This window comes from Hypomesus nipponensis, chromosome 11 (genome assembly GCF_054491055.1).
Source record: "Hypomesus nipponensis isolate SF chromosome 11, ASM5449105v1, whole genome shotgun sequence".
NCBI classification, from domain to species: domain Eukaryota; kingdom Metazoa; phylum Chordata; class Actinopteri; order Osmeriformes; family Osmeridae; genus Hypomesus; species Hypomesus nipponensis.
The window spans coordinates 2,067,501-2,092,528 of record NC_140371.1 but is presented as its reverse complement, the minus strand read 5'-3'; the positions used below and the strand labels follow the sequence as shown (position 1 = coordinate 2,092,528).

Genomic DNA, 25,028 nt, shown 5'->3' with positions numbered 1-25,028 from the left:
TGTAAATGTATGTAAATGTGTTTTAAAGGCCACAATCTTAAAAGTTACATTCCTTTTCACACTTATCCATGAATCAGCTTGAATACCAAGTCAACAAACTGACAAATGAACTGTATGACGTGCCTCGAGACACTACCCCTTTATTCTGAAAAAAAAAAACTTGCTAAAAACCAACAACGACCAATCACTCGTCAAGTTCATTGATACCGCAAGTCCCTTGACACCGGATAGGCATTCAGAAGCAAGGATCTCGCCAAGCTTCTCCTTGGATTCAACAAGATTAGTGATTGGAACACTACCTGAACAATTCTGCAGAAGTTCCCAAACGCAATTCAAACTGCGATGTTACGGAACTGATCAAACTCATTCTCACAGCGGATTAAAAGGAATACTTTGACAAAAGAACTTTGATCGAATTACATTTGATTTGTTTACAACCAAGATTTAAACGGACTCCGCTTTTGACCCGCAACTTCAACGCAGTGGGGAAAGTAAATGCGACTTGCTGTTTCTTACTTGTGACATTGGCATGAAGTACATCGATGTCATATGTGTGTTTGATGAGACTACACCTACACCTTAAACTAACTGTCGTTAGTTAACCACTAGACCATTCCCTTTATTAGACAACGGCCTTGATTCTTTCTCCTCCCCCTTTCCCGCTCTTTTCATCTGATCCATTGTAGGCCTATGATTAGCTTTCATTTGTTAGCCAATCAAAGTCTTACTAAAACCAATAACAAATATATCTAGTACTGTTCATTATATTTCCATTGATTTCAATAAATCATTGTGTAGGCCTATAATTTTAACTTGCCTAATCTATTCCCTCACGTTATAAGACAGAGCTCTTGCGGTGGCAGGCCCTAGACTTTTGAACAAGCTTCTGTTGGCCATGAAATCATCGCCGTCTCTAGTGTCTTTCCAGGGGGCCTTAAAAACATAATTAATTCCGTAGCTTTTAATTAATAGCAGATAAATTATCTTAAATATAAATGTTACTATGTTAAATCATCTTTTCCTGTCTTGTATTGTTATATTGTTAAGCTGTATGTATGAGATTTTATCAACTCCATGTACAGCACCTTGGTACCCAATGCGGTTTTTGAAAATTCAATAATTGAATTGAATTACTTGATCTGCTCTACACAAAATGACCACACCCACTTTACGCTGATATAAGTCAATCAATTTGTTGTTTCTCAAAAGGAATCCTCACAGACAGACGTTTTTGTTTGCAATCACCAGTATTTTATAAGGAATAGATAAGATGACTTATGTACTGCATTTGAAATTTTTACATTCTATTCAGGCCTATTTAGCAGAGACTTTTATGCAAAGCTACAGCAGAAATATCTGATATTTTCTTAGTTCGAGTCAAAGGAATGGTCCGTGTTTAGCTAGCACAGTGAAAAGCAGCCATATCCCTGCCACCAGACTGTAGCCAATCTTAACTCTCCTGTTATGTTCAATCTTAATATCACAACTTAGGTGCAAAATAACAACAATATGACAGTATAGTGCATGCAGCAAAGAAGTGCAACAGTATCTCAAGTAAAAGACAAATTTCCCGGAGTTACAGCAGATTTGCTAAGTGCGGCTCTAAGTGCCCTCAGGCCGAGTCGAGCGTCGTTAAGGTGAGCCTCCAGACCTCGAAGGGGAGACGGCTCGAACCAAGACGCGCGTTATCGTTCGGCCTCTTTGGAGCACGCGACGAGAAGTACCGCGCGGATGCAGTGCAGGGATCCATCTTTCCCAAGGTCGTGGAGCGGAGGGCACGATTCGGCGAGCACGGCTGGATGATAGCCTGGAGGCGGGGCCTGTTGGCCGCAGCATAGATGAGGGTCAGGGGTTCGTGCCTGATTGTCACGGCAACCGGCAGCCAGTGGAGTGGTGTCAGCCGGGGAGACGTGTGCGAGGACTTGGGGTGCTGCATGAACGAACCGCGCTCACAAGAAGAAGCAAGGCTCTTTAACCACAACAGTTACCTCACACTGAGACCCTTTATTAGTTGGCAGGTGCAAATGGAGCCAGGAAGATATGGGTGTTCCCACCATTTGTATGTTGTACTCCAGGTTAGCCCATCGACTGAAGTGTCGAGCTAATGTAAAGGCTGACAGCATTCACTGGATTTTTATCTGCTCCTCACACTAACTTTAAAACCTTTTCTAGGAAAAACAAGACATCTATAGATGTTGAGCACAGACCCACACTGATGGAAAACAGTATTTAATGTGTCAGCGGTGTTGACATTTGAAACGATGCCATGCATGGAACTCTCTTAAAAGCCTGCTGTCACTGGGACAAGATGAGGTTTTAGTGCTTACTCTCTCCTCTCTCTGCATTGAAGGACTGATTGTTTTCAAGCTGTCTTCAGGTTGAAATGTGAGAAACACATTCTTGCCTTGTCAAAGCAGAAAGTAATGTTCACATCTTTATAGACTTCAAACTGTTTCCAGTTGCATAGTTGTTTTCTTTTCTTCCAAAGGACAAAGCACTCTAACCTGGTGCCAGTACAAGTGTGAAATGCTACAATATTAAATATGAAGGTTTTAGCTGGGAATGAGGATTGCCTCCACCTGTACACATAAACGCTATCAGCCTCATCTCTTTGTCATCCACTCAGGCTGTTACACTTCAGACAGACTGAGAGCGAGCGGGTTGGGGGAACGTGAGGTCGGAGGACAGTGTGTGGCGGGCTCTGGGGGTTGGGGGAACGTGAGGTCGGGGGACAGTGTGTGGCGGGCTCTGGGGGTTGGGGGAACGTGAGGTCGGAGGACAGTGTGTGGCGGGCTCTGGGGGTTGGGGGAACGTGAGGTCGGAGGACAGTGTGTGGCGGGCTCTGGGGGTTGGGGGAACGTGAGGTCGGGGGACAGTGTGTGGCGGGCTCTGGGGGTTGGGGGAACGTGAGGTCGGGGGACAGTGTGTGGCGGGCTCTGGGGGTTGGGGGAACGTGAGGTCGGGGGACAGTGTGTGGCGGGCTCTGGGGGTTGGGGGAACGTGAGGTCGGAGGACAGTGTGTGGCGGGCTCTGGGGGTTGGGGGAACGTGAGGTCGGAGGACAGTGTGTGGCGGGCTCTGGGGGTTGGGGGAACGTGAGGTCGGGGGACAGTGTGTGGCGGGCTCTGGGGGTTGGGGGAACGTGAGGTCGGAGGACAGTGTGTGGCGGGCTCTGGGGGTTGGGGGAACGTGAGGTCGGGGGAAAGTGTGTGGGGGCTCTGGGGGTTGGGGGAACGTGAGGTCGGAGGACAGTGTGTGGCGGGCTCTGGGGGTTGGGGGAACGTGAGGTCGGAGGACAGTGTGTGGCGGGCTCTGGGGGTTGGGGGAACGTGAGGTCGGGGGACAGTGTGTGGCGGGCTCTGGGGGTTGGGGGAACGTGAGGTCGGAGGACAGTGTGTGGCGGGCTCTGGGGGTTGGGGGAACGTGAGGTCGGAGGACAGTGTGTGGCGGGCTCTGGGGGTTGGGGGAACGTGAGGTCGGAGGACAGTGTGTGGCGGGCTCTGGGGGTTGGGGGAACGTGAGGTCGGAGGACAGTGTGTGGCGGGCTCTGGGCACCACAGACCAACACAGAAGGGCTGGGGACGCAACGACAGAGAGTCGACCTGATGTTGGATAAGGACCGTGGGATCACACCTGGGGAGGAGGAAGGAGCAGGGGATCACACCTGGGGAGGAGGAAGGAGCAGGGGATCACACCTGGGGAGGAGGAAGGAGCAGGGGATCACACCTGGGGAGGAGGAAGGAGCAGGGGGAGGGTCGAAGAGGGGGTGCTGCAGGCTGAATGGAGGAGGACGAAAGATCTTCTGCAAGAAACCCAACGTCTATACCAGCCTGCATAGGATCCTTCAAGAGACGTTTATGCCTAGTCAAACCACCACAGAGATCAGACCATCACAAAGACTTTCATTTCAGCCATTAGCTATTAACCATATGAGCCGATTTATGCACGAGAAATTGTGGTTTAGACTCAGTTCGTGGGCTACAGGAACCTAATCCCAGTCATCCTTATGAACTCCCTAAACACATAAAGACATGTGAGCCCAACACTCAACGTGAGAGCGGATACTTATTTCTTTCAGTCAAATTTAAATGCCTAAGACTTCCTGCTGTTGATCATCGCCTCATCCAAGAAATAATAATTGAAAGCCAGTCGGCGTTCCTCCCCCCGAGTGCTCTCTCGCTTTGAGGAGCGAGGAAGGGGAGACGAACAGCAGACTGGCTTTAGTGCAGCTCTCTTTCCATCTACGTGCTCCTCAACCCAGAATTGGTGTTCATGTTTCTGTGGGGAACATCCTGACCCTAAACCGACCCCGATAGGTCAGGGGTCCAAGGTCACTGCTAAGACCTCCCAGGAGACCTGTCTACAGAACAGAGTATGGGGCTTTTACCTGAGGTGTGTGTGAGAGAGAGGCAGTGGTGAAGGGTTGCCAGGTTTGGGGTTAGGGAACCATCAGAGCTCCCCCAGGTTGTGAGCACCTGTCTGTTGGAGTTGAAAACTACAGACAAAACCATTTCTGTAAACCAACTCTGAATTTACACCTTGCTGGGACCATTTGGGACCGTTTACGAAAACGTTTTTTTGCTAAACAATGTATTGCAAAACTAGAGGGTACAATTTCTGGGGAAATTGTAGGATAATTATTATAATTTCTGTTGAAATTGTAGGGTGTGCTAGCTTGCTTCGGTTACAGGTGGGTCCGTGAACATGACCCAAGGTTAAAGAAATCAGGCAGTACATTTATTTTACTTTTAAAGTAAGTTACTAAATAACTTACTTTTAAAGTACGTTATTTAATTTAAAGATGGGAAATTGGTCCCACTGGCCGAAGCACCAGGGTCAAGTGGGAAATTAAATCTTCAAAATGTCCCTTAAGGCAGCTTCCTGTACTGATATGTTGTTGTGCTTCTCTAGTTCCAGTACCATCATTCAGCACATCACACCCCACACCTCTCTCTATCTCGGTCTTCCTTCATCTCTGTCTCTCTCTGTCTCTCTCCCTCTCTTTGTATATTGTCTTCCCATAATGATGAACTGTCTTAGTTGTTACCAGCCGCCTGATAATCTACCAGGCCACCCATCACAGAGTGAACCCAAGCAGAACATCTGTGATTCTTATCGTTTTGACCCATGTCTTATTTCTTGAGGACTGATTTGCTATTTTAGGGTGAGTCCTAATCGATGCTTAAAGGTAGCTTGCAGGCACATGAGCTCTGAAGTTGCTGGCAAGCTGCTGTCTCTGATGTTGAGTCCTGCTGGTTGACCTTCTTCCTCGTCATGGAGGATGGTGGGACTGCTCCTGGTGAAGGAGAAGGGTATCCTAGCCAAGCTCTTGGCCTCCTGCAGACATTCCTCTCAGCAGGAAGCCACAGCTACAGGCGTGAGAGGTTTAAATATCAAGAAAGCATCCCTGCTTTGTTGTGGTAAGTTGAAGTGTTTCTGACCTCTGGCTGTTAGTGTGAGACAGTTTCTGTCTGGTTATCAAACTGAAATGCAGAGAAAAACACCACTGTGCATTGATTCTGGGGTTCGACAAGTGCAAGAGAGAAACCAGCGCTGCATAGATTCTAGACTTGAGAGATACCAGCAGTGAATAGATCCAGACAGGAGAGATACCAGCAGTCTATAGACTCTATATAGGAGAGATACCAGCAGTATATAGATTCTAGACAGGAGAGATACCAGCAGTACATATTTTCCATACAGGAGAGATACCAGCAGTACATACATTCCATACAGGAGAGATACCAGCAGTGTATAGATTCCAGACAGGAGAGATACCAGCAGTGTATAGATTCCAGACAGGAGAGATACCAGCAGTGCATTGATTGAAATGAGAACAAAGAAAATGTATGACGTGCCTGACGTGATTCAAATCTCTTTCATTAATTATTTCTGGTGTTTTATTATGAGAACTTAGCTATTATATTAATACACCGATTATACACCAATAAATGTACGATATTGTTTTTCTTAGTTTATTATATGAAACAAAGATTTATATTTTTACTGTTGCTGAGAGGCAATGCCTGAAAACGGCTTCTGCCAGACGTTCAGGAGAGCAGGAGAGCTGTTTCCATGGTTCCTACCTTGCTGGAGTGACTTTGTGACAGGTCCTGCATGTACTGCCTGAAGGGGTTGCCATGATAGCCGTCACCATCGTCATCCTTATCGTTGTTAGAAACCGTCAATCTTGGACTAGAGTTGACCGGTTTGATGACGCCAGGCCTGGTCTGTGAAAGGACCAGAGTCAGGGATCAGGCTGCCTTGGTATGCACTGTAACAAACACACTGTAATTAAAGGGTGGAGCATGGCGTCTTTAGGGGCCTCTGAAATCTCCTAAAAACATGTCAGGCTGGTGTCATAAAAAGACATAACGATCCTTGGTGCCACATGAGGCCCAATCTGTCCAGGTGTGACTGGTCCCTTGTCTCTTCCCTCTAGCACAGCTCTCAGTACAGCGCACATGACAGCCCTAGCAGAGGGACCAATCAGCAGGGAGAGATGGCAGCAGTTTACCGTGTGGTGATCCTGCAGGCTGGACTCCAGAGCCGGGGGTGCGTGTCGTGTTGCCTGCAGAAGACAATACAGATCAACATGAAAATTCACGGGAGAGATGGATGTTAAACTATAAACCTTATAAATATGCTTGGAAGATGAATTTTGGCTCAAACTAGATTGATAGGTTCTACGTGCCTACTGTATGACCTAAATGCTGCCCCAATTAGCTTTCATTTTGCTCAACAAGTTGATTTCATGGGTTTTGAGACTGGCAGTGGAAACTGGATCAATGAGCATGTCTTTTGTTGAGGAAATATACCTGAGGAGAAATGTCAGTATTTATCTCTTTAGACTCAGTGATGTCTGGAAATACGACACATGACAAAAACCGATGTTATCCATCCTTTGAACATGTTTTCTATGATCAAATGATATTTTTTATCTTCAGTAGCAGCTTTGAATATTTGGTACAGTGCAGTGTACAAACCATGGTGGTAAAAAATTATAAATCCAACATTTAAAATAAAGTTTTAAAAAAATTGAACCTCAATATTGAACTTCAATAGAAATATGAAAGCTGGTCTCTGTTGTACAAGTTTGCATTTGTTTTTATGTCCCGACAGTCTCTTCTTTGAGATTTATAGATGTCTGTTGAGCTTGCCTCGAAATTCTATGTTTTGTCGTTTTTTCAGTTCAATATGTTATCTATCGCTGTAGGCTTCACCAGATAACAGATGATTTACAGTAAATCTATATTTAGGGACACAAGAAGTGTGTTCTGTCCTTGGCTTCAATAAGAACATGGGCAGGTGACCCAGTGCAACACAGGAAATCTCCAACCAGGTCTGCATAGTTCCCCTGAAGAAGTCTTGTTCGGGGCCGGTAGCTATTTCTTTCCAGCAGTATGAGTCGAGAGAGATTTCATAACTGATACTTTGATGCTATAACGTCTGGACCAGAAGGGATACTCAGGATGCTTGATGTTGATTGTGTGAAGTCTGAGGGTTCCACAGATAGATGAGCACAGTGTTCAACAACAGCTCAGGGTACTTAAGTAAGCTTCCTTCAAAGAAGACGGAGGCCTTCAAAAAACGAAGGTCTTCATAGATTTTTGGAGTAGAGTGCTTAGACCTCTGTGACCTGAAAGCTGATCTGCTGAATAAGAAAATACGTTTCCCAAAAGTCTGGATTGAAAAAAAGACCATTCCTTTGTTCAACATTCAATTTCAGGACATGTCAAAAATATTATAAGTCTGGCATTTCTTGCCAAATCCATTACATCACAAAAAAACTGTGTCTTCTCATTGTGCATGCTAAACAAATGGCTGTCTTAAAAGCAAGCAAAAGCTCATTACTGTCTTGATCGGAGCGCAGCATCAATCATTTGTTTTCAACAGAACAACAAACAGACTCTGGGAGCAGAGAGAGCAGCTCATTCTAGCCTGTCAGCCAGGGATTCATGAAGAAGACCAGCGGGCTACTTATATACATCTATCAAGCCAACATGTGAAGATCAGAAGGCTGAATTTGACGCCAGGTAATAAATAATCAAAGGAAATCATAATCAAACAGGCGGGTTTGTGGAAGTGTTTCCTTCCATCAGACAGGGGAGTTTGTTTATGAGGAACACAGTATAGAACATGCATTGTTTCTTTCCTTATAAACTTGTCAGTTGCAAGAAAACCATGCAGAGACGCCTATACTCACATATTTAGTTTCACGTCCCATTGATCTTGGTGATGATGTGCAGGGCTGCATTTAGACAGACAGGATCACATATTAGGAGGAGGGAACAGTCGAAGGACCTTCCTGCTATCAACTGCCATTACATCTGTTGTGTGAACTAATCAAACATGATAATGAACACAAAGACCATCCATTTTGTGTTCACTGTTCACTTCAAATGATATTGTGACAATGGTGTTGTGTCCTTGGGCAAGGCACTTCACCCTACTTGCCTTGGGGGGAATGTCTTATGCTCTGTATAGGAGCGTCTGCTAAATGACTCAAATGTAATGTAAATGTAAACATACATGCACTCACTCTGATGGAAATTGATTTAAAGCCATCCTTGTAGTTGGCAGGTAAATTTGGGATCACACTGATATATATATATATTGAGCATTCAGTTCAATAGACATTTCCTGACATTAACACAAGATGAACAGGCTGACAGATAAACAAACACGTTGACATATCGACAGATGCATATTTCTCCGGTAGGAGGAACCAGATTTTTTTCAAATTTGGCCCAATTATACAACAGGTCACTCACTACTCCCAGACAGCTAGTGGCCCAAGTACGCCCATAGGAGGCGCTATAAGCCATGCCCAAAGTCTACGTGATTTCCCCAGCGCCTTATTACTCCAAAATGCCTGAAAATTGGTAGACATGCCTTATTTCTCATTGGGAACAAAATCAAGGACCCCTAAGGTCCACCATGAAAGATTTTGCTGTACTGTCCAAATTTAAACCTTCAAAAACCTTCTCCTCATGAACCATTGATCCAATTGACTTGAAATGTGTTACAGATGTGTAGAACACATGTTTTTATATAGGGTGACATGGAATAAGAAATGCAATACAAAATGGCTGAAGGGTTGTATTTATGTAAATGTACACATTGCCTCAATATCTTTGTGTCAATAAACAAAATATAATTTGGACTGATGGTTTTTCAAACCTTATTAGCTTCAAGATGACATCATTCTGAAGTGTCATGCACAATTTCATGCAATTTTACCTTGAAATGTCAAGCATTTCTTAACTATGTCCCAAAGCTGACCAAAGCTAATACTGTGCCCTTTCTTTTCATAAAATCTCCACAGTTGGTGTGCAGCAGAGAGGATAGAGACACTGACTTGTAACCTTACGCTCATAAGCTCAAATCCCCATCCAGCCTATTGTTGTTGGCCAAACATGAAGTTGTTTTTCTCTCTTGTTGTCCAATTCTCGGTCTTCCACAATGTACATTTTTATAATATTTTCCCATCTTGCGGAGTAACCCGCATTGCTGCTTGCAGCTATATTATATGTTGATAATTTGTCACCGGAACATTTGCCAGGAAAGGCCCGCACAACAGCTGAAGTAGAAATACGTAAACATATAATTTTTACAATCGTGTCCCCTAATAGCACACTTCCTATTCCAGTGATGCAACCATAATCCAACTGCAGCTCAATATCTGTTATTAGTATTTGACGGTTCTACTGTGGAGTTGTGTAAAAATGCTGTGAAGTAAAACTGTGGGTTTGGCGGAGTGCTCACCTTGACTGCACCTCTGTCCAGGAACTCTCGAGAGCTCCAGCGAGCAGGGGAGGGGTTACGCTGCAGAACAGAAGAGGAGGAATATGTGAACGGAGAGAAGAAGAGACGGAGGCAGGGAGACAGGGAGAGGTGAGGCAGGGAGACAGGGAGAGGTGAGGCAGGGAGACAGGGAGAGGTGAGGCAGGGAGACAGGGAGAGGTGAGGCAGGGAGACAGGGAGAGGTGAGGCAGGGAGACAGGGAGAGGTGAGGCAGGGAGACAGGGAGAGGTGAGGCAGGGAGACAGGGAGAGGTGAGGCAGGGAGACAGGGAGAGGTGAGGCAGGGAGACAGGGAGAGGTGAGGCAGGGAGACAGGGAGAGGTGAGGCAGGGAGACAGGGAGAGGTGAGGCAGGGAGACAGGGAGAGGTGAGACAGGGAGACAGGGAGAGGTGAGGCAGCGAGAGATGGAGAGACCGAAAGATGGAGAGTGAGATAGATGGACAGAGAGAAGCAGAGATAGAGAGGTGGTGGGAGAAAGACATGGAGAGAGAGAGAAATATACAAATGGAGATAGAGGCCCGAGAGATAGAGAGACATAAATGACAAGGCAGAGAGATGAAAACAGGATCAATAAGCAACCAAAAGTTGACCCTTTTCCAACCTGTGACCACTGCACAGCAAACTGAGTCATGACCTGTGTCCAGGTGGCCCTTGTGCGTGCGTCAGGGCAGCGCCTAATCTCGGCACTGGAAGGGCTTTTACCGATCATGCATTTTGTTTCTATGACAACAATATCTTGGCAGCTTCTCAATCACTCGCTAGTGTAGCTTGCGTTCTCACCATTTTTAGTAAATATGTTCGATCTGAGTAGATCCTTCTGTGTGGCCTTCTATGTCAAAGATTGTGAATAAAGCCCTTGTCTACCCAGTGCAATACAGAAAGGTTTGCTCTCTATGTTTGCTTGCTAGCTCTCTCCATCTAATTTGATTAGTTGACTGAAAAGGACGACACTGGTGCCTTTCTGAAGAGATTTTCAAGTCAAAGTGCTCGGAGCTAGCCAGACTCACCAAATGGTTTGTTACACATGTCCATCTGGGAAGTCATTGTCGGAAACTGTTTGAAAATGGGCAGGCATTTTCACCTTTGGCAGGTGATTGGATGATCCATCTGTCTATCACCGTCTATCACAAGCTCATTTCAACCACGCCCGCTAGTGCAGCTAGTCAAGACAGATTTCATGTGGTTTTGATCTCGGGAGTTCAGCTGTCTCGCAAAGTTTGCCCGGAGCCTCTTCTGTGCTATGTGGACACATTCACACCAGGAGTCATTCACACCAGGAGTCATTCACACCAGGAGTCATTCACACCAGGAGTCATTCACACCAGGAGTCATTCACACCAGGAGTCATTCACACCAGGAGTGTTGCTATTCCAACTTCACAAGAGTGGACCTATCAAAACACTCAGCAAGTAATATGAACACTCCTGGTAATGACTGAACACTGTGAAATATGCCGTGTTGAAGAGACTGTCCAGGGAGTCGCATCGGTAAATATAAACTAAGGAAACAATGAAACAAACGAGACGTGTCATCACACTGGAACCTCTAAGCGTTCCCCAGGATCTGAAACTCACCAGTGGAAGGGATCCTGCAGTGTCTATGACGGCGTACAGCTCCTCACTCTGCTGTCTGAGATGAGCGGGGGAGCACATCTGGACACAAACACAGTACAGCTCCTCACTCTGCTGTCTGAGATGAGCGGGGGAGCACATCTGGACACAAACACAGTACAGCTCCTCACTCTGCTGTCTGAGATGAGCGGGGGAGCACATCTGGACACAAACACAGTACAGCTCCTCACTCTGCTGTCTGAGATGAGCGGGGGAGCACATCTGGACACAAACACAGTACAGCTCCTCACTCTGCTGTCTGAGATGAGCGGGGGAGCACATCTGGACACAAACACAGTACAGCTCCTCACTCTGCTGTCTGAGATGAGCGGGGGAGCACATCTGGACACAAACACAGTACAGCTCCTCACTCTGCTGTCTGAGATGAGCGGGGGAGCACATCTGGACACAAACACAGTACAGCTCCTCACTCTGCTGTCTGAGATGAGCGGGGGAGCACATCTGGACACAAACACAGTACAGCTCCTCACTCTGCTGTCTGAGATGAGCGGGGGAGCACATCTGGACACAAACACAGTACAGCTCCTCACTCTGCTGTCTGAGATGAGCGGGGGAGCACATCTGGACACAAACACAGTACAGCTCCTCACTCTGCTGTCTGAGATGAGCGGGGGAGCACATCTGGACACAAACACAGTACAGCTCCTCACTCTGCTGTCTGAGATGAGCGGGGGAGCACATCTGGACACAAACACAGTACAGCTCCTCACTCTGCTGTCTGAGATGAGCGGGGGAGCACATCTGGACACAAACACAGTACAGCTCCTCACTCTGCTGTCTGAGATGAGCGGGGGAGCACATCTGGACACAAACACAGTACAGCTCCTCACTCTGCTGTCTGAGATGAGCGGGGGAGCACATCTGGACACAAACACAGTACAGCTCCTCACTCTGCTGTCTGAGATGAGCGGGGGAGCACATCTGGACACAAACACAGTACAGCTCCTCACTCTGCTGTCTGAGATGAGCGGGGGAGCACATCTGGACACAAACACAGTACAGCTCCTCACTCTGCTGTCTGAGATGAGCGGGGGAGCACATCTGGACACAAACACAGTACAGCTCCTCACTCTGCTGTCTGAGATGAGCGGGGGAGCACATCTGGACACAAACACAGTACAGCTCCTCACTCTGCTGTCTGAGATGAGCGGGGGAGCACATCTGGACACAAACACAGTACAGCTCCTCACTCTGCTGTCTGAGATGAGCGGGGGAGCACATCTGGACACAAACACAGTACAGCTCCTCACTCTGCTGTCTGAGATGAGCGGGGGAGCACATCTGGACACAAACACAGTACAGCTCCTCACTCTGCTGTCTGAGATGAGCGGGGGAGCACATCTGGACACAAACACAGTACAGCTCCTCACTCTGCTGTCTGAGATGAGCGGGGGAGCACATCTGGACACAAACACAGTACAGCTCCTCACTCTGCTGTCTGAGATGAGCGGGGGAGCACATCTGGACACAAACACAGTACAGCTCCTCACTCTGCTGTCTGAGATGAGCGGGGGAGCACATCTGGACACAAACACAGTACAGCTCCTCACTCTGCTGTCTGAGATGAGCGGGGGAGCACATCTGGACACAAACACAGTACAGCTCCTCACTCTGCTGTCTGAGATGAGCGGGGGAGCACATCTGGACACAAACACAGTACAGCTCCTCACTCTGCTGTCTGAGATGAGCGGGGGAGCACATCTGGACACAAACACAGTACAGCTCCTCACTCTGCTGTCTGAGATGAGCGGGGGAGCACATCTGGACACAAACACAGTACAGCTCCTCACTCTGCTGTCTGAGATGAGCGGGGGAGCACATCTGGACACAAACACAGTACAGCTCCTCACTCTGCTGTCTGAGATGAGCGGGGGAGCACATCTGGACACAAACACAGTACAGCTCCTCACTCTGCTGTCTGAGATGAGCGGGGGAGCACATCTGGACACAAACACAGTACAGCTCCTCACTCTGCTGTCTGAGATGAGCGGGGGAGCACATCTGGACACAAACACAGTACAGCTCCTCACTCTGCTGTCTGAGATGAGCGGGGGAGCACATCTGGACACAAACACAGTACAGCTCCTCACTCTGCTGTCTGAGATGAGCGGGGGAGCACATCTGGACACAAACACAGTACAGCTCCTCACTCTGCTGTCTGAGATGAGCGGGGGAGCACATCTGGACACAAACACAGTACAGCTCCTCACTCTGCTGTCTGAGATGAGCGGGGGAGCACATCTGGACACAAACACAGTACAGCTCCTCACTCTGCTGTCTGAGATGAGCGGGGGAGCACATCTGGACACAAACACAGTACAGCTCCTCACTCTGCTGTCTGAGATGAGCGGGGGAGCACATCTGGACACAAACACAGTACAGCTCCTCACTCTGCTGTCTGAGATGAGCGGGGGAGCACATCTGGACACAAACACAGTACAGCTCCTCACCCTGCTGTCTGAGATGAGCGGGGGAGCACATCTGGACACAAACACAGTACAGCTCCTCACTCTGCTGTCTGAGATGAGCGGGGGAGCACATCTGGACACAAACACAGTACAGCTCCTCACTCTGCTGTCTGAGATGAGCGGGGGAGCACATCTGGACACAAACACAGTACAGCTCCTCACTCTGCTGTCTGAGATGAGCGGGGGAGCACATCTGGACACAAACACAGTACAGCTCCTCACTCTGCTGTCTGAGATGAGCGGGGGAGCACATCTGGACACAAACACAGTACAGCTCCTCACTCTGCTGTCTGAGATGAGCGGGGGAGCACATCTGGACACAAACACAGTACAGCTCCTCACTCTGCTGTCTGAGATGAGCGGGGGAGCACATCTGGACACAAACACATCCCAGCTCAGTCAAGACACTCCCGTCATACATTTCCCCATGTATTCAAATGCATGAAAACAGGTTTGACTTTGGCGGGTTGGTTGTACATGGGGAAGCGCTCCCTGCCTTCACTGCAGCATGCATGACATGAGGCAGGGAGCAGCGAGTTCAATCCCCCACGGGGAGAACAGACAGATCACATGGGGGTGAAGGGGACGGTGGTGGGTGGCAGCAGTGCCCTTACAAAAAACAAGAACATTAAAGTATACTATAAGTATACTAAAATACGGATGATACACTTTTAGTTCACTTTTGATATACTTTTAAGAAGTATGCTTAGAAAATAGTTCACTTTTGATGTACTTTTAAGTATGCTATGAAAATAGTTCACTTGATATAATTTTTAAAAGTATGCTTCGAATCAGAAAATGGTATATATTTATTTTGGAGTAGGATGTACGTTTTCAATTTTTATACAGCAAAAACAGTCCAAATAATATTGAAGTACATTACAGGTTACATTTTTTAGATCCATCTCATTCTAGTTATTAATGTCTATGAAAATCTATTATGCATTGCACATTGAATCTCTTTTGGTATTGAAGCTGTAACCCTAATTACTGCCAAAACATTCTGAAGCCCTATAATCTTATACTAATAATTGTTAATTGGAGTATTAATGGAAAAAAATGAAAAAGCTACTTGAGAAAGAAGCAGACAGAAGGGTTGCATTATGCAGTTGAAGGTTATACTGTCAAACTGACTGAAGAATTAAATGACAACGTGAAATAATGAAGATAGCATGGCTCATTGGCTAGTCAATTCCCATGATGCAAGGCGGTAAAGAGTGTTAAAATGTGTCTGTGTTTGCTGATAAGTTTGCCGTTTGTTCGAAATACAAATGTAACTTCATGAATTTCGTTTTTTAAATGTGTCTGCTTAGAATGTAATGTTTTGTTGCGTGGTTCAGTTCTGTTTTAGGACTAGGTCTTACAATCCCCGGTTGATTTGCACTCCTGAGATGTCAAGTGGGTTGACGCAGACATGCGAAGGGGTTTCCGGGTAAGAGTCATGGTGCTGTCTGTGGGACAAAAGGCCCCATTGGAGTCATCAGGTGGGCACCCTCCTTCCCCGGTGTTTCCATGATAGGCCCACAACACCCCCAGAGGGCTCAAGGGCAACACCTGGCGTCCCAGATGTGCCGCCCTCTGCTTTAACCCTTCTGCCCCCTCTGCTTTAACCCTTCTGCCCCCCTCCCTCCGCTTTAACCCTTCTGCCCCCCTCCCTCTGCTTTAACCCTTCTGCCCCCCTCTGCTTCAATCCTTCTGCCCCCCTCCCTCTGCTTTAACCCTTCTGCCCCCCTCTGCTTCAATCCTTCTGCCCCCCTCTGCTTTAACCCTTCTGCCCCCCTCTGCTTCAATCCTTCTGCCCCCCTCTGCTTTAACCCTTCTGCCCCCCTCTGCTTCAATCCTTCTGCCCCACAGATGCTATTTTGGGGCCCAGGTGGTGTCTCTCCTCCTCACCAGCACTTCAGAGGGCTTTGATGGCTTGGCGTTGGGCTTGGCCTCGAATTCCCAAATCCCTAAGCAGCCTGGTAAGTTGTCTTACCCACAAAGCCTCTGCAGCCGACTTCCACGGGGCAAACTTTGGCTTTCCGGCCACGTTGCTCAGCATCAGCTGCCAGCTCAGCGTACTTAAGGCTCTTTCGTTTGTAGGCCTCCTCTACAGCGTCCTCCCAGGGCACAGTCAGCTCTATGATGTACACCTTCTTAGTTGAGGAGGACCAGAGCATGAGGTAATTGTCATTGTTGTGCTGGTTTACCATTGTAACCATGAGTTAAATGACTGTTACATTTCATAAGAACAGCTGGATTCTTGCACAGGCAACGCTTACGTAGTGAATAGCTTGTTTCAGCTAAGAATCTGCAGTAATATGTTGCGAGGACCCCGTTCTTGCCAAGTGACTTTAAGATCTGAGGCGTCTGAGGTGTTTGAGGGGCCCCTAAACATTTTAAGATATCAGTAAGTAATAGTGAAATTAAATTTAGAAGTTTACTTCTAAGTACTTACATTGAATGAAAGTGCACTTGAAAGTACTGCAAAGTATACTTTAAAGTACTTGAGGAAGTATACTTCATGAACTAAAAGTGCACTACACAGGTTACTTTAGAGTAATTCAAAGTATACTTTGAAGTACTTTAGGAAGTATACTTGATGAACTGAAAGTGCACTACATAGGCTACTTTGCAGTATTCAAAAGTAAACCTTGAAATACACTATAAGTGTACTTTAAAGGGTACTAAATGATCTAAAAAGTGGGCCAATTCAGTTTACAAAGTACAAAAAAAGTATATAAATAAGTACACTGCTAGTACTTTAAGTTACATGATAACAGTATATTTTTATACTAAGTATACTTACAAAATCAACTTGAAGTAGACTTCTTTTTTGTAAGGGCATGCAGAACACGTGTGCTACTTGAGACACGCGTGGCCTGAGAACACGGCGATGGGTGAGATAACGCGAGCTGCCCAAGTGCCATGCCTGAACTAGGCTTCGCCTGACAGACCCAGTGGTGCACCTGCAGCACCAAACCAGCTAGACAGTGTCCACGTAGCTCAGCGCGTTAGGGAAGCTGGGACCTCAGGTTTACCCAGTTCATTAAGGCTAACGCTACCAAGGTTTTAGCGCAGATCGTTTCATCCTGACACTGCTCTGCTACAGAGGAGCAGCTCTGTGTTAAGCGTGGAGTGATTTTTAATTCCTAAAACGTTGTGACTCATATTCCACGAGTTGTGCTCCTTTAATAAAGAGCTGAGAACGTAATAGAAAGAGGAGTTTAACATGGGGCCGTCAGGAATCCACTTCTCCCTTCAAGTTCTGCAGTGGTCTGCCAAATCGCTACATATGATTGCACTGTTTGCATTTAAAAACAGCCTAAATACCAAGGTGAGCCTAATCACTCCCATGTGTACATTCACTTAGCATTTTTGCGTCCATTGTGCTCGTGGTAGAAGGTGTACTGACTGGTAAAACATGGTTGTTGTGTTTTAGTACATTCTAAACCTCAGGACATATACTTATGACGCATGCTGAGGAAAAGTCATGCAATGATAGGCGTGTTGTATTTATGCACACAGAGTTATTAGCTTTGGAAAACACAAAACACTCCAACTGTCTGAAGGGAAATCAGTGATGCTACAGATGATGGACCATGAAGTTACAGGCACCCTGGACTCTCTCTCTGTCTCTGTCTGTCTGTCTGTCTGTCTCTGTCTGTCTCTTTCTGTCTGTCTCTCTGTCTCTCTCTCTGTCTTTCTCTGTCTCTGACACCCTCATCCTACTCCAAACCTCACTGTTGACATCTCTTAACTGCTCTTTCTCTTAGCTTACAAACAGACAGCAACCTATACCCTGTAAGCCTGGCGGTAGGCCTGTTTTTGCTCTATCCTACCTCAACATGAGTATCCTCGATGGGCAGTCTGTCCCAGTGGTCTCCCTGCGTCTCCACGGAGTCGTCGATGGCCTGTAGGGAAAACGGATGTTCAGACGGATGTCCACATCACACACAGACACAGACACACCGACACACACAGACAGACACACAGACACAGACAGACACACACAGACAGACACAGACACAAAGACACACACAGACACACACAGACACAGACAGACACAGACAGACACACACAGACACACACAGACATCACACACAGACACACACAGACATCACACACAGACACAGACAGACACACACACAGACAGACACAGGCGTCCACATCACACACAGACACGGGTTCTTCATCACGTTTAAGATTAGAAGGATTTGTATGCTGCACAAGTGTGCACAGTTTCGATTCAATGGCAGGGATTTCAGCTGTAAAATAGCCTGAGAGAGTTGGAGAATGTTATTTTAGAGGATATCTGTGAATTATCCAGTGGTGCGTATTCCATTTCTTCATTTAATTAGTTCCCATGCTCCCGGTGCAATTAAACCTGTCAGACACTGTTGAGACAAATGTGTGTGTCTCTGGCAGGGAGGAAGAACCGTGCTCAGTGTGATGCTTCTGTCCCGGTTTACGTTCCAGCATTGTCAGCACTTCATCACATTTACATTTTATTCATTTAGCAGACGCTTTCAGCCCCATAGCATTGTGGGTAGCCAAAAAGAAGAAGTCCATATTGTGAACATTCATCACGTGACATGTGAACACATCATCACATTCAAATCACTTCACATCGGAGACATGCCATTTCTGAGCCACAACACAAACTCACAGGACTCATTCACACCGTGTTCAACTGAGGGGCTTCTCGTTTCACCATCCCACAGATGGCGTACACACAAGGGTTTGGCGTTGATCCTGAACAGGAGATGCTAGGGCATGCTCTGAGCTGCTCTGAGCTGCCTCAAAGAGCAGTTAAGAGATGTCTGCTCTGTTAAGACGTGGGGCTCTCCAGACACCCAGGACTCGTGTTCCTGGCTGACGATTCTGGCCGCTGGTCGGTGAGACGAGCGTGATGAAACAGATTAAATCTGGAACCGTGCAAGAGCTCACCTGTTGGTCCAACAAGAGGGTGTTGGTTGGAATCGCAGCGAGGGCTTTGTAGCTCAGCTTGATCTTGTGTGGCTGGAGTTTAGAGAGAGACAGAGAGAGAGATGAGGGAGGGAAGAGGGAAATAAGAATGATTCTTAAGGAAAGGAAAAGGATTTCGGAGTAATTCTTAGATAAACACATATTGGCACAGCTTCAGTGGGCCTTGTCGTGCTGGAACTGCTTAAATAGCTTTGGTTCATCCGAGCTTTCGCAGAAATAAGCTGAAGACAAGCACGTCAGAGAACACAATCAACACATCAGGCCTCAACAAGCAGCACAACAACAACACGATTATGTGACTCGACTGAAATGGATGTGTCTTCCGCTTAGGCTGGTCAGCATGCAGAATCAACTGCTGGGGGAGGTGGACAGACAGTGTAAACGTTACTATCGCCAGACTGTTTATGTATGCTTCCATCAGGAAAGCATGGACTACCTTGTTTTCCTGGAGTGTTTTGATGGCAGCATGCAGGGTGCCATGCAATCAGAGATGTTGCCAGCGTGCCAGCATGCAGGATAGCTACCTTTCTCTTTGCACCCTCCCTGTCGGAGCAGTCAGACAGGGCACTGCCTGGTCGGGGCGAGGGGGTGGAGCGCAGTGACGCAGAGGGGGACAGGGTGAGGGTGCGGGAGGAGGGTGCGGGCGAGGGGGAGAGGGTGAGGCGGTCTGGCGTGGCTGAGGGCGAGGGCCGGGAGATGTGGAGGTCGGGAGACTGAGAGCCAGGGAACACGAGGGGGGTGTAGCGGGAGGGGGACAGGCTGTAGGCCCGGGGAAGGGAGGAGGGGGCTGGGGGGGCTGTCAGACTGTGAGGGGCAGGCTTGCGCCACTGTGGACGGTCTGAGAGACCGTTCTGGAACAACAGGGAAGGTGTTTGTTGGCCTCGCCCCTGGCGTGGAGCAGTGTTGATGTGCGAGTCGGAGAAGAGTGGCCGGGCCACGGGGGGGGTGGAGGCTGGACGAGGCTGGGCTGGGAGGGGGGAGGCGGCCGGAGAAGGGGGGCGTGGGAGGGCGGAGGAGAAGGAAGGGGGAGCCAGAGCTGGACAGGAGCGGAAAGAGGGAAGAGGAGTGGGGATTGGAGAGGCATGGTGCAGCCTGGAGAGCAAAGAGTGAGCCCCGAGGCCTGTGAGGCTGGTGAGGCTGGAGGCCGGGGATCCAGGGGCTCCTGGAGTGTTGATTAGTTGAGGGGACCAGCAGAACAGCTTGGGATGGGAGGAGTGGAGTGGAGGACCAGGTTTCTGGTGATTCCTGTCCTGCTGTGGGTTAATTGGTGTGTTCTCAGGAGTTAGAAGTCTGGCTCCTGGTGAACACGGATGTGGAAAAGAGATCTGGGCCACAGCAGTCTGGGGGGAGCAGTCCGGCTCAGGAGGCTGTCTGGGTCTGAGGCTGGAGGACGAGGAGGAGGAGGAGGGAGGGAGTGAAGACTCGGGCAGGTCAGGAGAGAAAGGCAGGCGAGGAAGAGAAGGAGAAAGAGAAGGAGAAAGAGAAGGAGGAAGAGAAGGAGGAAGAGGAGGAGGAAGAGAAGGAGGAAGAGAAGGAGGAAGAGAAGGAGGAAGAGAAGGAGGAAGAGGAGGAGGAAGAGGAGGAGGAAGAGAAAGAGGAAGAGAAGGAGGAAGAGAAGGAGGAAGAGGAGGAGGAAGAGAAGGAGGAAGAGGAGGAGGGAGGGGAGACAGCGGAGCTGGGATAGGAGATGATCGAGTGAACTTCCCATAGAGCCCTCCCCTATCCTGCCCCTGTCCTTCTGAGTGTCTGTCTGTGGAGGTGAGAGGAGGACCGCCACCAGGGGGCGCCACTACCCTCCCGTCCCCACAACAATGGCCGTGGGCCGGGCTGGGAGGGGAGGTCGGGGGCGTGCCCCTGGAGGAGAGCTCCAGATGGATGGAGGCCAGGCTGGAGGCTGCAGAGCAGGCCTTGCAGGTGGACAGGCTGAGCGGGTTGATGGGCCAGCAGGGGGTGTAGGGCCTCTGGTGGGGGGAGGACAGCACGGGCAGGCGACCCTTCCTGAGGATGGCGGTGAGCAGGGAGAGGCGGGTGGGTGGGGGGCGGTGCCGGGCGCGTGGGGAGAGGGGGCAGGGGCTGTCCCCGCAGGGGGGGTCGGAGGGCGGGGGCATGTGGAAGAGGCGGGAGCCGGGAGCCAGGGCGTGTCTCCTCAGGCGCACCACGGTGGGAGAGAAGGTTCCAGACCTGACGGAGGAGCAGGGGGAGACAGTGCGGCTGGGGGAGAAGGGGGAGAAGCGGGAGGAGGGCTCTGGTGACACCGGGGGCAGGGCCCACCAACTCCGGCCCCAGCCGGGGTCTCCGTCCCAGCCCTCTGACAGGACGGACTCCCTGGAGGAGCCCGGGGTGGGGTACAGATCTGGGGAGGGGCTGCTTCTCTCTGACTCACGGGCTGTGTTTAGACCCTGACTGACCTCCGCCAGGGCCGGGGCTCGGGGACCCCACGCAGGAACGCCCCCTCGCTCGCTAACTGCTGTTTCCATAGCAGCGACCACATTGGGGGCTGTGTGTCCCGGTTGAGCTCTGATTGGGGGAGAGGGTGGGGGAAGGGTCATGTGATCAGCAGGGTTACACTGAGGAGAGAGCAGAGAGGTTGGAAAAATAAAATATGACTCGATATTTGAACGACAGCATATTGTGGACACCAAACTTTTAAAACTTGCGTGTGTGTTCAACTGGGTTTCTTAGATCCAGTTACTTAAGTTCTATTTGTGGAACATGTACTGTTTATAGAGACCCTCGACCAAGAGCTTAGATTGCGGTAAATATCATATCAGAGGCTAAGGTATGTACAACGCCCTAAGTAGTGTACTTCCCCCTAGGTAGTGTACTACCCTCTAGGTAGTACACAAAGTTATCCAACCTAGTCAAATGCATCCTAAAAAGTTAGATTCATGGTTAATAAGATATAGTTGATACTGTGTGATTGACAGCGCTATTCCAAGTTCTCCTCACACTCAATTAAGATTGCCAATCATCCGGAGCGGTTGAGAGTGATTACACTGACGGCGTTGCTATTTTCTCAGCTGGACCCGCCTATTCTGTCCAGTCCACGGCACACACGCAGCACGTAGCTCTGTCGAGGTCTCAACTCGGTCTCCAGCGTGGCAGGAGTGGGAGGGTAGAGCCGACCAGCAGACAGAGGGCGTGAGGAGAGCTGGGCTGGAACAGCCATGCCCACGCTCAGGAGAGGTGAGGTGAGGAGGAGCAGACACTAACCTGAGGGAGAGGCTCCTGCCTGGGCCCGCCGGTGGAGCCCAACACCTCCGGGTCTCCTATGAACACCACCTCCGCCTTGTACAGTCCTCCGTCAGACAGCATGCTGTCGGTTATGCTCTCTCTCTCCTTCCTCGCCAGAGTGGCGGGGTTCTGACGCCAGGGAGGGGGAGAGGGGGGGAGAGAGGGGGAGAATGTGAGGGCGGGGGCAGCCAGGCAGGCTGGCAGTGTAATCTGAGACGCCCTGACTCTAACTTCCTGACAGTCCCAGAGTGACGGTTCCCGCTCTGGCTGGGTGACTAGCTGACTGTCCCCTGGCTGGGTGACTAGCTGACTGTCCCCTGGTTGGGTGACTAGCTGACTGTCCCCTGGCTGGGTGACTAGCTGACTGTCCCCTGGCTGGGTGACTAGCTGACTGGCCCCTGGCTGGGTGACTAGCTGACTGTCCCCTGGCTGGGTGACTAGGGGACTGTCCCCTGGCTGGGTGACTAGCTGATTGTCCCCTGGCTGGGAGACTAGGGGACTGTCCCCTGGCTGGGTGACTAGCTGACTGTCCCCTGGCTGGGTGACTAGCTGACTGTCCCCTGGCTGGGAGACTAGGGGACTGTCCCCTGGCTGGGAGACTAGGGGACTGTCCCCTGGCTGGGTGACTAGGGGACTGTCCCCTGGCTGGGTGACTAGGGGACTGTCCCCTGGCTGGGTGACTAGGGGACTGTCCCCTGGCTGGGTGACTAGGGGACTGGCCCCTGGCTGGGTGACTAGCTGACTGTCCCCTGGCTGGGTGACTAGCTGACTGTCCGCTTGGCTGGCTTGCTGGCTGGCTGACTGGATGTCACAGTGAAACACATGTCTCACATGCACCCATCACATGCTCAGGCACATGCCTGTCACAGGGGTGTGAGTGAAGCATGCAGCATACGTCCCATACGTCCCATACGTCTCTGAGGAGAGTTAGACGCTGACGTTACGAGAGGTACGTAGACACAGGGTACGACAAACGCAGCCTGTGTCACAGTGGAAAGAACTACTGACACATCATTGTCACTGTTTAGAAAAACAGACAGATCGAAATACAAATAAATCAATTGCACAAGATATTTTGTTAGTGTGGAATATTAGCTAGGCAGAACCTGTGTGACTGGTGAAGGTGATAGTAACTTTCGTAATGACGCTAAGTCTGCAGTATACTGTTTTACTTCTAGGTCTTTTACCCTAATAAACACATGAAATGTTATCTTCAAGGTTGAATAATCAAATTGGAAGAGGACTACATCGGCCCACGTTGCTGCAGTCTCCCGGTCGTGTAGATTCACCTTCTACAACATCCGAAAGATCAGGAGATACCTGTCTGAGCACTCCACCCAGCTGCTAGTCCAAGCACTTGTCCTCTCAAAGTTGGACTGCTGCAACTCACTGCTCTCTGGTCTCCCAGCATGCGCAATCCGATCGCCTGGTCTTCAATCTACCGAGACACTTCCATGTTACCTTGCACCTCATCTCCCTCCACTGGCTTCCCATCACGGCCCGTATCAGATTCAAGACCCTGGTACTGACCTTCCGAGCGGTGAACGGGACTGCACCCAACTACATCAATTCTCTCCTCCAGCCTTACACCCCCCCTCCCGCCACCTACGGTCTTTTTCTGAAAACCACCTGGTGGTCCCACCGCTCCAGAGCGCCCGGTCCCAACACAAGCTCTTCTCCTGTCTGGCCCTCCAATGGTGGAATCAACTCCCCACCTCCATCAGAGATATTGTCTCTACACCTTCAAGAAAAGGCTGAAGACTCACTTGTTCTGGGAGTACAACGGCACATACGAATGATTTGCTGGACCTGATATTAGTTTCCCCAAGATCACAATTACTCATATTGAGGAACTTGTTGCTCTTGTTGGTTAGTTGTAATTGACTTAAAACTACTGTACTTGCTGTACTTGCTGTGTAATATATTGTTGCTTTTTTTCCCCACAGGTACACTGTCTCGTTGTTATGATCAGTGACCTATGCACTTTTGTAAAGCTCTCTTTAAGAAGTGGCTTTGGATAAAAGCATCAGCTAAATGCAAATGTAATGTAAATGTTAATGTCAGAGATAAAAATACATTTAATGTTAATTTGATTTTTACATCAGTATTTGAATCAAATCATTTGCATAATATACCACATTCATCACAGTTTTCATGACCTACAGAGGGATTTCTTTCCCTACCTGCACTGTCCTACTCTGCCATATATGTGCTGTCAGTGTCTGTGTTAAGAAGGCCAGTTGGTCTTTTCTCTGGTGAGGATCACAAGCACGGCTTTATGGATGCCTGAATTAAACCAATCTAACAGTCTCAAGCTGGGAAGAAGTAATTGCACAGGACTTCACAGGTGCCAGATTGGTGTGAAATATTAGCTCAATTAAGAGAGCAGGATCACACATTACCTAAGACTCAATTAAAGTGTGGACTGGGTGTCTGGGAGGGTGAATGATTTATAATTGCCTTTAAAATCCAGCAGGTAGGATTGGGAGGTAGAAAATGTGAGGGTGTTGGAGAAGGAAGTTGGAGAAGGCTGGAGTTTTGTTGCTGAGTTAGCTCTGGGCAGGGGGGAACTTTGTTTACCGCCAACGAGGAAGATGTTCAGAGACGCAGGCAGAACAGTTGCAGCTAGTGTACCTCATCAGCCTGTCTTGTAAGATGTCCTTTTCCCTGCTTCCACACAACGTTTTGAATTGGTATTCTCCACTCCACAGGCACTAATGTGAACTGGCGGAGCTGTGAGGAAGACTCTCCCTGGATAGCCTGGGGTAGAGAGACAGAGAGAGAGGGAGAGAGGGAGAGAGGGAGAGAAATTAGGCCAATTCCCTTTAACATTAGAAATCCAGAAAGGTTCATTAAAATATTACACCCATTTAAAATCCAGTCCTGAGGAAACCCTCCAGTCTAAAACCCTTGCAGTC

At 48.8% G+C, this 25,028-nt stretch overlaps 2 protein-coding genes across 4 annotated transcripts in view; both read right to left on the bottom strand.

Annotated features, from left to right (window-relative positions):
• mlip (muscular LMNA-interacting protein) overlaps positions 1-25,028 on the bottom strand; it is a 42,455-nt gene that overhangs the window by 1,877 nt on the left and 15,550 nt on the right. Inside the window, exons 2-10 of one of the 3 annotated variants that reach the window (XR_014768802.1) lie at positions 24,745-24,870; positions 22,090-22,239; positions 19,313-21,443; positions 18,838-18,909; positions 17,730-17,801; positions 9,768-9,827; positions 8,206-8,250; positions 6,517-6,570; positions 6,086-6,229 (exon numbers count right to left, since the gene is read on the bottom strand). Coding sequence is in view for 2 of the 3 variants with exons in the window: in XM_084709028.1 (XP_084565154.1) it covers positions 6,086-6,229; positions 6,517-6,570; positions 8,206-8,250; positions 9,768-9,827; positions 17,730-17,801; positions 18,838-18,909; positions 19,401-21,443; positions 22,090-22,239; positions 24,745-24,870 (2,766 nt within the window). In the remaining variant the exon portion in view is untranslated. Of the gene's footprint in view, positions 1-6,085; positions 6,230-6,516; positions 6,571-8,205; positions 8,251-9,767; positions 9,828-17,729; positions 17,802-18,837; positions 18,910-19,312; positions 21,444-22,089; positions 22,240-24,690; positions 24,871-25,028 lie in introns of those variants that run through there. The other 2 variants (XM_084709028.1, XM_084709029.1) reach the window with 2 other exon arrangements.
• On the bottom strand, positions 1,971-6,079 carry LOC146267684 (uncharacterized). Its single transcript, XM_084709030.1, has 2 exons — positions 3,726-6,079; positions 1,971-3,632 (listed from the first exon to the last, which is right to left on the bottom strand). The coding sequence occupies exons 1-2, from the start codon at positions 3,833-3,835 to the stop codon at positions 2,615-2,617; spliced, it is 1,128 nt and encodes a 375-aa protein (XP_084565156.1). The 5' UTR covers positions 3,836-6,079; the 3' UTR covers positions 1,971-2,614.